At 36.6% G+C, this 14,228-nt stretch overlaps 1 protein-coding gene across 6 annotated transcripts in view; it reads right to left on the bottom strand.

Annotated features, from left to right (window-relative positions):
• Positions 1–14,228, bottom strand: part of LOC149910544 (uncharacterized) — a 97,150-nt gene that overhangs the window by 38,551 nt on the left and 44,371 nt on the right. For all 6 annotated transcript variants that reach the window (XR_016458016.1, XR_016458020.1, XR_016458018.1 and 3 more), the window contains one exon: positions 6,038–6,706. Coding sequence is in view for 2 of the 6 variants with exons in the window: in XM_090114880.1 (XP_089971006.1) it covers positions 6,038–6,226 (189 nt within the window). In the remaining 4 variants the exon portion in view is untranslated. The remainder of the gene's footprint in view (positions 1–6,037; positions 6,707–14,228) is intronic.

Below are 14,228 nucleotides of genomic sequence, written 5' to 3'. Positions count from 1 at the left end.
TTATTACGAGTGTGTTGAGAAATGAGGTTAATGGTCTGAAATTACACGCACTGGCAGCCTAGCCGTTGCCATAGAAACTCAGAGCCACGAGCAGTAATAGAGATCATATCTAAACAAAGCCTAATAGTTCAGTAGATTTCTAATTATCGAGCAGATCCTTGAGCGAATGAATAAAGAATGTTGATTTATTAAGTCTAGTCACATGTGGCAGTCTGGTAACGGTCTCGCCATGTGTTATCAATGTGGCGTGTGATAGCTTCGGGGTATTTATGTGATTTTCCGCGACGCCAGTGAGGACATGTCCTTCTGGGCTCACCGTTTAATTAAAGGGCGCGGGGGTGCGCCGAGTGGAGAGCAGTTATCCGAGGAGCAGGGCATAATGGCGGCGCAATATCGGATGGAAATGCGCGGCATGTAGGAATTCGCCGCATGCCGCCCCTCCTCATTGGGAACGATTCGTGGTATTTTTTATTGACGACTCTGGAAATACTATGTGGAAGTAATACGATTTCCACTTCGACGTATGAAAGAAATAGATACAGATGAAAAGTATTGAAAATGTTAAGAGGAGCATTGAATACATTACAAGTTCGACTAGAAGGCAACAGAGTGCAGATCGCGATAAGAGGCTTTGCCATTGTACGCTCGCAAGATACTGCGTGGCGATAAGTTTTAAGACGTCGGGAAAGTATAAACTGAAAGTAGAATGAAAGTTTATGAAGCCGAGAGCACTATTTAAAAATATACTTTGCCTAATGGACACGGCACGACAGTATTTTTCATCCGCATTCTGCTCTCGGTGGAAATATTAAATTTAGAGTCCGGCGTTTTTAGACAGTACAAATACAGTGAGGCGAGCGGTAGTTTTCGGTACGAAAATATATTATTATATGGAAGTCCAGATGCAGTTCAGCATAATTCAGGAATAAGAATATGAATCTAGTCTATTACCTAATAAACTCGAATGATGGTGATGTTGCATAAGAGAGAAGTATTGGTACAGCGCTGTAGTGCCGTAACGGAGAGATATCGGCTCAACGCAAGGAGTGCACGACGCCAATCGAAGTGCAATTTTAACGGCGAGTGGCGAAATCGAAGATCGAACGAAACGTGACACCTCACTTATCACGCGATATGAAAGTTGGACATGTTATTAAATTTTGTTTTAACTTTATATTTCCGACGTTCTAATCGTAACAACGAGAATTTTGAATCCAAGTTTAAATCGAATAGGGTTGAACGTCGATGTTTATTCATTTTCAAATTAAAAATGTTGTTTGCATGCGAAAATAAGACGAAGAAATCAACACCTGGAACAATTAGAATCGAATACGACAATTTATGCAGCAATTATTTGAAGCACGCTGCCGTTCAATCCAGGTCAGATTAAGTGATTTTTAACTAATAAAAACGATGGCATGCGACGAGAACCACAGCGTTGCGCAAAATTAATGAACGTTCCTAAGCGGAAAACAGGCGCTTCTCATTATTTATATTGCAATCAGAGCATAATAAAGTAATTCGAAGTTATCTGCCTATTTAATTTAAGTCGCAAGTAGAATACTTCCATTCTAATAACTGCTTTTAATAACGGGAAAATCGTGACGTTAATAACACGTCTTCATAATGCAGTCAGTGAACGGTATGGAGGCTGAATAGACAGAGGCTGATATACGTATATTGAATCACGTAACGTCGGCTGGCTATTCGAATGGCGCCCACTGTCTCGGTCGCGTCTACTTAACTACCTCCGATTCGAGCCGGCTTACGGACATTGTTGGCCGGAGCTCTGCATCTGGCCTTGTCCGTCTGTGCAAATACTTTAAGAATACATACTTATTGAGAACAATCACGACGTTCTTACTCATCGGTTATTCACTAGAGATAAGCTAAGATAATGCATTTTAATTGTTGAAATAGTTTTATCAGATTCCGTAGGGTGGTGAGTGAGTGAGATTTATGGACAAAAATATCTCTATCTACAGAAGCGATACGGATTGTGACACGATTTGTGGCATTGAACAAACGCAAACGGCAAAGAGTCATCAATCGGCACGAGAGCATAGGCACGCGGCCAGTCGCAAAGTTCACAACCTATGAAACAACTCGGCGCAGGGAACAAAGCGCCAGTCCAGATTACTGGCAGCTTTTAAACGCTCCAAATGTTCTGCAACGAAACACTTAGCTGACGGCCTCTAAAACATTCGAGGAGTCTGAATGGAGCCTTTGCTATCGATTTGTGAGCAATACTTAAGTTAGTTTTACTCTTTTGACATAATAGAGACGAAAGCTTTCTAGTCGCTGGTTCGGAAGTTTTACCAATTATTTCTTTCGCAAAAGCGATTCACGACCAGCGTTGTGGTCTTACTTTTAAAGGGGGAAAATAAAATACAAAATGAACGTCGAGCACCGAAACAGGAAAACTAGGAGTTTGTAACTGTTATGTTAAGGAATAATAATTTGTATAGTTCAACCGGTTCGGAACATAAATAGCTATGCTTGTAATGATGTTAATGTTAATAATGGTATTTTGCGAGCTATCGCAGGAATTTAATTACGTTATTTATTGTTTTATTATATGTTCAATGATTATTACCTACACATCCAAACTGGGTTATTTTAATTGCTAAAATTGATGGGTTATCTTTTATAAATAAATAAATAAATCTCTTTATTTGCATAATGTGTGTACAAAGATAAAAAATTACATATACAGACATACCAACTTATTATTTTTATAATTAATTGTTGTTATAACTTTTCATCATAAGAATATATTTACTTAAGTAAAACAGAGTTTACTACCAAATATAAATAAAAAATTATGCACTTAAGAAAAATAAAAACGTTTTAAAATTTAAATGTACCGGCGACATATTGATTAACTCATTGAGATTTTTAAATATGTCAGCGATTGAATTAGAAACAGTGTCTACTTTTAAATCTCAGCGTGATGAAAGTGAACGCGTGGGTGGGTGAGTTCACAACAAAGTATTTCTGACAACATGAGTCGGACAACGATATATCTGAACAATTTTACACTCATAAGCTTGGAAACTGGTTTAGTCATATTACAATAACAATAAATTCTGCCAAACACGAAACGTCATAAACTAAATGTTTGACAATATATTTATGTGCGTTTCTCAGAAGTTTTGTCGAAGTTGCGATTTTAATTTGTTTGAAGGAAAATTGCAAAGAGACTCGAGCTATGTTCAAAACTGAAAGTTAATTTTGCCAAAGACCAATCTATATATGATTAATGATTTAAATATTTTCAAATAACAGAAGTATGATCTAACATTATAAGTAAAAGCGCATCAATCCTCCAAGAATGGATTTCTATAATAATTATACGATTTTGTTGCGATAGCAATCGCGCTTTAAAATTACCATAGGTCAACTTTCACAATATAAATGTCAGCACCCACGTACTTATGTATATTTGTGTATTTATATTCCACAGTTACAACTAACTTCTCCACCATATTTATAAACTAATTTTCCTCCTCCATTATACTTTTATCTCCGTCTGCGTGGGTACGTCGCGATCGTACACGATCAATTTGCAATAAACAATGGACAAATATTTGAAACAGTCACGTAGATATGGAATGGGGAATTTTGTTTACATTTACATCACGAAAAAATCCTTGATACGGTTTGCCAGAAATGTTAAAATTATACTAATTAATTGGCCTAGTTTATTATTTAAACACATGTCGTACAAATTGATAAATAAAAGTAAAAACAAATATAAGTGTTGAAATAAAAATAATGTAAATAATGATCTTATAAAATCTCTACGATAAGGATTAATCTAAGGTAGGAAGGAACTTTAGGGTCAGATTTTTAACATAGTAGGTATAAAACAAAGGCGCTTTCTCTGTTCCTATGTCCCTTTGTATGCTTAAATCTTTAAAAGTAAGCAACGGATTTTGATGCGTTTTTTTTAATAGATAAAGTGATTCAAGAGGAAGGTTTTAGTATATAATTTATTAGGTTTTAGACAAAGCGGGCGAAGCCGCGGGCGGTAAGCTAGTAAAAACTAAAGACACGTATTGCTATTACGTCAATACAGTTTGTATTTGAAATGATGCATCTTGTCATAAACTAATTGTGCAGAATAATCCAAGTTATATCCAATGACTCATACAGCAATAGCGCCTAGTCACATAGAGCAAATAAATCGAAATCCGGTTTGGTATCCAATGTTCTGAGATATCTCTCTCTACGTAGGTGAGGTAAAGTGAGTAAGGCAATAAGCTCGGTTTAATCAACACAACACGTAGCCTAATCAAATATTACCCCCTCGTCATATTGCGTAATTGAAGGCTTAATCACGGGAGACGTTTTGCGCGACTAGACGCTGGATGCGGGTAGGGAGAGCGAGTTTGATCGGCTCTCTATTGCGATTTGCACGCGAAAACCTGATCGGAGACCATGTCGGTCTCACAACAAATTACTTATAATTGGCTAAGTTTCAACATCCGAATTTTAAACTGCAAAACGTTAAGAAGCCTAGCCTTGATATTCAAAGGCGCTCTGTTCGGACAAAAGCGAGAGATGTAATAAGGTTGTGCGGACGATAGAAAATGTTTTCTGAAAAGGAAGATAAGCTCATGGTAGCAGAGGCATTCTCATTGTATGGGACGTGTGATACCACGATGCACAAAGCTCGCACAATGCAAGTCCATTCTCCCATTGTTTAACGTCTCGGACTAAACACGTTGCTGGCTTTAAGCGAATTACGACGCTGAACTTCAAACGTATCAGACTTGATTTTATCAGTTTTGAAAGTTAATTTACGATAGTTTCTTGTGGCTTGAAATTTCCAACAGATGATATATATTTAATAAGAAAATAGGGATTCTTTAACGGCAAAATTGGGGACATCATAATATTAAGTATATATTCTTATAACAATAAACCGTTTTATTTCACGTGTGTTCTTAAACAAACACCGTGTGATAAGGTATAAGCCAGGCTCCTGTCACGTGAGGTCGTCTACAGAAGAAATTTAAAGGTTTGCGTATGAATATTATTGTAAGCACGATAGAGCAACAGAGACAGTAGAATCGGAAGTCTTTGTCGAGCGAACGGGCCCTGCAGTCGCGATCCCACAGAGACTTTATCTCTTGATCGCGTTATTCAGCCGAGCATCAAAGGAAAATATGAAGGGAAATATTAAGAAACGAGAGTGTCTTTTATATCTTGATTCTTTTGTTTTAAAAACGATTTGCTTTTTTGTGGACAATAAAGAATGTATCCGATTCTTTATTAATTATGCTTATAGATGATACGAACTTGCAAATACATATGTATTTTGGTGCTAGATTATTAATTATTATATGTTAATAATTGTTATTGATTCGTAAGTAGATAGAGGAAATCAGAGGGTTATCAGTTGTAAGCCGAGGGCGATGCAATGGCGGAGGTGCGTGTTTACACACCGGCTTTAATTTTTTTATCGCACAACGTTCATTCCCAAATATACCTACGTGTTATCACGTCATTCGGTTTAAATGATAACATCATATCACGTAATGTGGTCGCAAACCGGTCGATATACTTATTTATACATTTACAGAATATTTCCTAAATGTTTGCGATTTTAATTCATCGAAGCGTAGTTGCACATTCTGTCTGCCCTATATGGAACTATGTATTGTAATAAGATGTATGTATAAGAAGTCGAGGCGCCGCAGAGTCATCGTCCTGTTCATTATATTGTGCGATGCCAATTCCCATACAATAGGAGACGATGGGGCGGATGACGTCATTTCAGACTAGCCTTGGAATTGAGGTCGGTGCTCGAAATGGCGGCACTATAAATGTTCCTAAGTCGACAATAAATCAAATAAAAAATACATACGAAAATTGTTCTACTTTAACATGCTCCATAGAAGTTACTTATGCCCGAGTTTACTCTGTAGGTGTAGACTATCGACATAATAATGTTCTTATTTTTCTAAATTATTTTATTTGGTTCAAATACATCCCTACTAAGAAGGCTAAGGAATAAAAAAATGCTTACCTTGATACTATCGTAGCAGGCGGTAACTCTTCCATTCTGCACTTCCACGGTGGTCGGGGGATGCGCAAACTTGCACTCGTTGTCTGGTCGCGAACACTTATTTCGTTGGAATTCGCGGCACACTTCGAGCTGCAGCCAGCGAGAGTCTTTTCCGTTCAGGAGGCTATTCATGTTCACCATGGTTGCCATCGTTGCCACTATAGTCGTAGTTGAAATTCACGCACAGTTACGCTGAAGTGCGGCGCATAGGCGGCGTAGGGCGAGCGCGCCCGCGCGCTCTGAGTACACTTCTCACACGTTATATTATATGCGGCGTAGCTGTGGCGCTCGCGCACCCTTCACTGAACACTGCGCAACACTCGGTAGACGAATATGATACCGCGGCGATTGACGCGCGGCGGAGATTACTAATTTACAAAATATTAATCTTACAATTACGTTAGAAAGACACCGAAGTTGCAAGCTTAATTAGGCAAGTATTAAAATATTATCACACGCGTTCGTATCGATGTTGACGATTGATTTAGTAGAGGGCGAGCGGTGCTTGGTGCGCGAGCATGGCGGCGGCGGCGGCCGGTGCGGGATCTGGCGGGCGACGGTGGGGCGCGAAATAAGCGAATTAGCGGCTCGGCGGTCAGCGAGCAAGCCGGTGCGGTGCGGGGCTCAACTCTGCGAACAACAAAACACACTGGTTACTCTCCGGGCACTCCGCCCCAGAGCCAAGCTCAAGCGGCTACCGGGTTAGCAAGCGCGCGCGGGGACCGTTCTTGGGCCCGCGCTGCTAGGGTCCTTTGTGCTGGGTGTAAGTCGCCCGGCACAAACAACATTTTCTCCTACAATGCATATATTAGTAATTAATAATGCCGCTTTCCCAATTAGTTATTATAACAATAGCCATTTATAACTGTTCTTTGCACGTGCATTATTAATTAAGAAAAGTATACTGAATAGAGATAGTCTTTCTTGTCTTATTTAGTTAATCGTTACATAGCTGCGTCTCTCCATCTTGAGAACGATTACACTGACTTCTGAGAAATACAGATTTATTCTCTTAACTCTGTATTTCTCATTGCCGTTCTAAAAACTAACATTAAACAATATCTCGAAATAGTTTAACACGGCTAAAGCATGTTGTTAATATTACGGTTAGTGCAATACAATTTCAAAATATACAAATTACATAAAATAATATAGGACAATCTCAATATATAGAGACTGGGTGTATTTAAAACTTGTAATAATTATTTATAATTACAGACGTCATGTTTCGTAAAGGTTTGGGCTGGTTCACAATTCATCATAACTATTAGTCGTCGGACATGCGGCAATGAGTGTAGTTTGATGCTGGTCGGTGAGGAAGTGGGATGACAGGTGATCAGTGTAGAGCGCACGTTTCGGACAGGTGTCGCACCAATAACGTGCGCCAGTAGACATAAATACTGCGCCCTACCACGACAGCGGGACGATCAGCGAAAACATTCAAATTATTGCCAGATAAATTATACAGAAATACGCCAAAGTGTGTCACTAAAATGAATAGTATATACGCGTTGCCCAATAAAAATGAGTGTTAGAGGTATATGTATAATCACGGAAAAATTCTTTGTGTGGGCGCCGTGAGCCGAAATGTGACGTGACGGTCTCGAGCTGAGAAGAAGGAAAAACTTGTGAAACCAAATCCTATCGTAATGTGCTATTTAAAGCATAACCCAGTTGAAAATAGCCCCGGTGTACGGCAACGCAACGACGCGCTCAGCATCGTGCATAATCTACAAATTTTATTTTTGATGACGGTAAATGCAGCGTTATTTTCCCCATCTCCTGGCACGCCGACTCCGACAGAGACATGTTCAAAGTTGAAAGAGATATCACACTAAAATTCTTTTAAACTCGTTCAAACATTTATTCAGTTTTATGGCTCAGTTTATATACGACGTGTTGTCCTTTGTGATTGTTTACCAGTGTTATAACTCAAGGAATTTATGTGACCTATTATGTAACAAAATTAATATTTTATTAAATACATAATTATTAATGCTTAAAATTTAACGAACTGAACAAATGTGTTTCTACATGAAGTTTTTCTACAGCTTATACATTTCGATATAGTAAATAGAAAACAACTATTTGGACTGGTAAATTTTAAATAAGTAATAAAAATAATAAATGAAATTAAGTGACATATATAAATTGCATATGCTGTTAATAAAGGCTGAACATGCTGGAAAACTCAATTGTTAACATGTATGTATACCATGTTTTTTTGGCAAATAAATTAATTTGAATTTGAATTTTAAGCATTTCTAGGCTGTTAGTATGAATGCCGGATCACAACTATCAGCTGTAAAATAAAATGCCGAGTTTATTTATTTACAAACGGTTTACATATTCCTTCATACAAAACATCACATGAACGTACCTACGTACGCAGATATTCAAACGGCGATCGGATGCACATCGGCAAAGTAATCCCACAGAGTACACATAACTAAACATGTTCAAAGCGAAATGGTCATCGTTTTATTTTGAGCATTAAACAAGAAATCGAGAATGGCAGCGTCAAAGGATATCGCCGGATTCCTTTACCTTCGGGCGCCGCGCCGCTGGCTGAGTTTCTTCGGCGCTCGACACGCACGGGGAAGACATTCAATAACCTAGTGAAAAGATTACCAAGAGCAATCAGACGGAAGCGAATCTAAATAAGAATCTCGTGAGAGCGGTCGGGCACTGGGGTGAGGCGGGGGGAGAAAAAACAGTCGGGCCGGATCCTTTGTGCACGAAGATTCGATCTAGTCCCTATCGAGGAATTTATCGTTTAATAGATTCGCGAAGACTGCGGTAGAGTGCATAAATAGTGATCACCGCTATCGCTACGGGCCGGAGCTCGCTCGCATCCGTGGTCTTGACCGGGATTCGAACCTGGGTCTCCCACCGACTGAGAGGGCGCTCTCGCCACTGAGCTATCAAGACAATAAGAATGCGAGACAAATTAATCCTCTTATAAAAAAAATCAAGCATTCATTTGACAAAGTGATGTCGTAAGTTGTCTGTGCTGTTTTATTTTAGCGTTCTTGAGAGTTAAGCCAATAATAGTACCAATAATACAATTGTAATGCATTTTGTGTAGTGTTCACACGTTGTATTCGTGTAACAAAGCATGTCAGTTACCGACGTTATTGTTAATCTTATATGCGAAGAGAATAAATTATTTGAAATATTGACAATTATTATAGTTTCTTTTCCATTGTGAATATAAAGTTATTTTAAACAGCATTTCTTTCCGTTTCTTAAGTAAGTATTAAGTATGTATAAGTATAAATTTCAAATTAAAACTAAAGTTTTAATATTAAATTACTTCTAAGCCTGTAATGTATTAATGTTTTCTGTTTCATTTAAGTAATAGTTTCTGAGAGATAAAACGCAATTATAATATTCTTCATATTCGTCGACAGCTCTACATTGTAGACAAATAAAAATAATCCCATTGATCACGAAAGAGATAAACGCCAATAACTCGACTATTGAATTTTAGTAAGTGAAAAGAATAAATAGCGTAATTTCACAACCCCGACACTTATTGTCAAATGAATGCACAATGTAGCTCACTCTACCGCACCTTTCGCCGTGTTGCCTCGCGATTGAACTTTACGCGACATTTGCAGTCACATTCACGACATGCTGACATGGCGCGATTGTTGCACCTACAATTACTATTAGTATTATTATCTGTACTTTCACAGAGCGAAGGTACAGCGCTAAATGATACCGGTCGTTTGAAAGGAGATCTTTATACCGAAGGCGCGAAATAAATTGCCAGATGGCAAATTGTTAAAACTAAAAGACAAGCAATTGATACGGAATACACTATAATATGATGATGAGGGATCCGCTCTTGGACGACGGGCCACTTGGTACTTTTTTATGTATTTAATTTTTTATCTCAGTCAGTTCAATTGTTACCTTCAGCTGAGAAGCGAGAAGTTGCAATTTTCAGAAAAAAGTAGGTAGTATTTACCTATTATGACAAAGAAAAAACGGCACTGAGGCCGGACCAAAGCTTTAAACGCCTTGTATCAAATAATTACTTCAACATTTAGCGAAAATTACGTCGTTTTAATTAAAATCGGCCAGCACCTTGTGATGAATTATACCTATTAAATATTTTAGAATAATAGGATTCCTACGAGAAAGCTTTAATTTAAGTATCTATCATATAAATTAAAATGGGTCAAACAACCCTTCGAAATATTAACAAAATCAACAGAACATTTTTCATCTTTTCCTCACCTCTCTTATTCATGGAATACAGAACCTCCCTAGTTAATTAATTTGATGTTTGAATAACAGGCGTAGGTACACAGGAAAATGAAACTTTTAGAAATAACTGTATTTTCTATTATTACTTATTGCTGAACACGTATAGTAATATTTACACTAAGACATAGGATTATTACTTTTATATTTAGATATATTTTACAACTAATAGAGCATAAAGTGAATGTAGCAATGTATGAAGGTTTTATTATTGAAATTGAGAGAATTATTGCAGTTGTTATTGGGGTTAAGGTCAAACGTCATGCTTAAGTAAAAATGCTTATTGCAGAAAGACAATCACAATTAAAAATCTTTATATAGTTTAAACATGGAACAGATTAATGGCTCAAAGATATTTTTTAAATTGAATATCATATCATAAGCATAACCTTTGTACATATTTACCTTTTGGTTGGTTGGTTTGCACATACGTTACATTTAAAATAACCTACTTGTATTTGAACTCTATATTATACTGTTTTAAGAAAAAGCAAGGTCTTAAGATTTTTCCGCGAATCGTGAATACAAAATAAATTAATTTGTGTACCAGTACGTGACGGAACAAATTATACATTAATTTAAAAAGTTGTATAGTTAAGTTCCCTTTGTTATCTTTGAATAGTCTTATCGCGACTGGAAATGGCTATTGTCAATTGGAGCATTACGTTGTCCAAAAGATAAAAAGTGTACAGATACAAGGCCAGTCAGTAATAAGGCAGAAAATGGGCTGACACAAGCAGGAGGTGACCTTGGGCAGCTGTGTCGCGCTCCATCGCGTCAGCCGCAGACGCAGACTGCAAAAAAACACTACCACTCTACCTGACTACACGCTTCACTGGAGCCATGACATACTCATTGCCTTTTTAAATATCTTGAATTGTTTCGAAAACGACTTTAAAAATTATATTTACACGAAGAATTTCAACCATGATAGGAAAGGAGAATTTCCTGCCTAAACCTAGATGTTTGTTTAATCTCCAACAAAGTGCCTTCTAAATTTTAATAGCTGTAATTAATTACTAGATTAAAATCAATGTTTCTGTACAAAAGTTGTTCGTACATTTTAGGCTATTAAAGCTGTATTCTTCAGTTGATTAATGTTCTTGTGTCTGACAGGTTTCCCATGTTTCTCTGAGATTATTGTTGATGTGAACCTATCCCAATATTTACCCTTTATTATAATAATAAAATATGATCAATCACGAACACCAAGCATGTGTTGGAAATGTACGTAGGTATGAAACTATTGTTTAGTCTATAGAATTTTGCTACAGGACATTCGTGGTAAATCATATTAAAAATAAACATATTGATACAACATTATGTTATTAATTACCACAGTTACGCATGTAATTTAAAGAGCAAAGCACACGATGAGGAAAATTTAATTTTTAAATGCGATATTTATGTTGAAATCAGTCATGTTTATAATACCGTTCATGAACTTCGTGTTTGAATGGAATATAGACTTTATTTTAAAGGAGCAAAGGTTATTTTCGAGATTTTAAAGTGTTTGGATTCGATGTGATGTGACTCGCAAGTGATGTCACCGATTTAACATTTGTTATTCTGTGTACAGTTCTGGATTGGCTGGTCGCGCGTGGTTGACTCAGCACAAGCTTTTTGTAGCAATAAATTTGGAAAATAAAGTTGACATGGACTAAATAAGGAGACAGCACACATGTGGAGAAATGTGGAGATAAAAGAAATGTGTTCTTTTACTGTTAATTGCTTTATTCAGAATGAAAATATATCAACGGACAAAAATGTCAATGACATAAAAATTGAGTGTAATTAAAAATTCAAATTCGGTATCGGAACAATATGTGACATAATGAGCAAATCAAAGCAAATGATTAGCTGAGCACGTAGGTCAGTTCCGGCAGTCAAAACAAAGGCCATTGTTAGCGCGGATAGAGCAGATCGGGCACCGGCCCTGCTCTTGCATTCGGGACGTGTACGAACTGCATTAAGCTGCCTTTGGGGACGCCTGCAGACTCGTAATTAGCGGGAGAAGCGAAAAATTTGCGACGGCTTAAAATTTACGAGGCGCAAATTACACGACTCCGGCGCTATCGCTGCAGCGCCCCATTAATGTGCGCGCCTTATCGAGTGCGGCGGGAGAGGAGCCCGAGACCCGGCACGATTGTGCGCGGACATTAAACTGATCGCATCGGCAAAACGTAAAAATAAGCACAACACCCGACATGGAAGATAAATAAACGGCCAACATTATTGTATGAGGAAAACTTGCATTTATTTATTGGGACGGCGTAATGGGGATTCAAGAGGTTGGTTGAATTTTAATGCGGCGAAAGAAGGGCGAAGGAACGGTTATTTATGTTCTTCCGATATTAAACTTTATTAGTGTAGTTAGTCCACAAACGATGTTCTAGTATCTAGTTTGTTTATGATTTGACCGATTATGATATTAAGAGATAAGAAATATGACGAAATACGAAGTTATATATGGTAATTTACGACCTAAAATATTTCATTACGCTCGCTAGACTTTGTCTGGCGGTAATACATAGATCTAATCGAAACCGGTTGTTATTTAAGTCAATTAATGTGTTGATTTTAATTAGAAAAATTAAGTGGAGTTCTTGTTACAGTCAGTATTTTTTCTATTAAATGCCAGTTTATGAAGATGCTATTCAGTATAAATTAATATCGTTGTACTTTCGGATTTGTTGGAATTTACCTTAATGTGATACGAAAACATTCCATCTTATTTTAATTATAATAATAATTCTGTACCGATTACAAAAATGTTTGATAATTAATCCTTTATAATACTACTTTCTCTATATACGTAGGTGTAACTGTTATTACACCGTATAAATAATGATAAATTCAATATATTACATGATATCAAAGTTTATTATATATGTGAAGATTACAATTGTTTTGATTTTTGTGCAGGGGAAATTATTTATACTTCGATTTTTTGCAAGGAAAATATATTCTATAAAGATAACACAGCAATTGGATGGATATTAATAATTTTCATTATCTAAATTCGCAGAAAGAACAGATTGTGATTCTCTTTGTAACTTATTTCCATAGTCATAAAGCCGCCTAGACTACATTACATTTTTCATTGTTTAAAATCCTTTAGTATAGTTATTAATATTATATACTTATTAATATACTTCTCTTCTGCTCTCTCTACCATGTAATTTTAACAAACAAATAATAATTATTGTCGGAAACGATTGAGCCCGAGTTGTTGTTTATTGTTGTTGGAACGGACAATCTTTTTACATTAATCGATAAGTTGCCTAAAATATTCCGGTAGTAAAAATGGTAAAACAGATTGAAATTTCGTCGTATTTTATCAATGATTAATTTCGTTTTTAATTTGCGAATTGGACCGGTATGTCATGTTCGTTTATTCTACGCAAAAGATAAGATAATTCTTTTAGATAGCATTATCGGAGCTAGGTACATTTTGTGGCGATGCTATTCAGATTATGTTGACTTAATTACACTTAATATTCATTCCTCTTTGGATAATACTTATTCTTTTATGAATAACATTGTTGGTTTTTTTTTCAATAAGAAGAAATAAAAATCATAACTTATGATCAAACACACGAATATTATTTACTTTTTTTGATACACCAAATTACTCTTACGCTGTCCGTGAAAAATTTATCGGAGGTAATAATATCTTAGTTAGTAACATAATTAGCAAATGTTCTTTATCTTGTGTTTTATGTGATTTTTCGTAGTTATAACATCGAAAATGGACATATAATATAGGCCACAGGAAGTACAAAATTTGAATATTTGTTTTTACGTACCTTTACAGTTAGTGAAATACAAAAAATAATAATCCAGAGCGAGCCCTCTATTGACAGACGTTTTATTG

This window comes from Colias eurytheme, chromosome 2 (genome assembly GCF_061535395.1).
Source record: "Colias eurytheme isolate Ceu_HAF_F1 chromosome 2, ilColEury1 Martin Lab GWU primary, whole genome shotgun sequence".
Classification (NCBI taxonomy): domain Eukaryota; kingdom Metazoa; phylum Arthropoda; class Insecta; order Lepidoptera; family Pieridae; genus Colias; species Colias eurytheme.
Note: the sequence above shows the minus strand (reverse complement) of the source record. Positions and strands in the feature narration are given on the sequence as shown.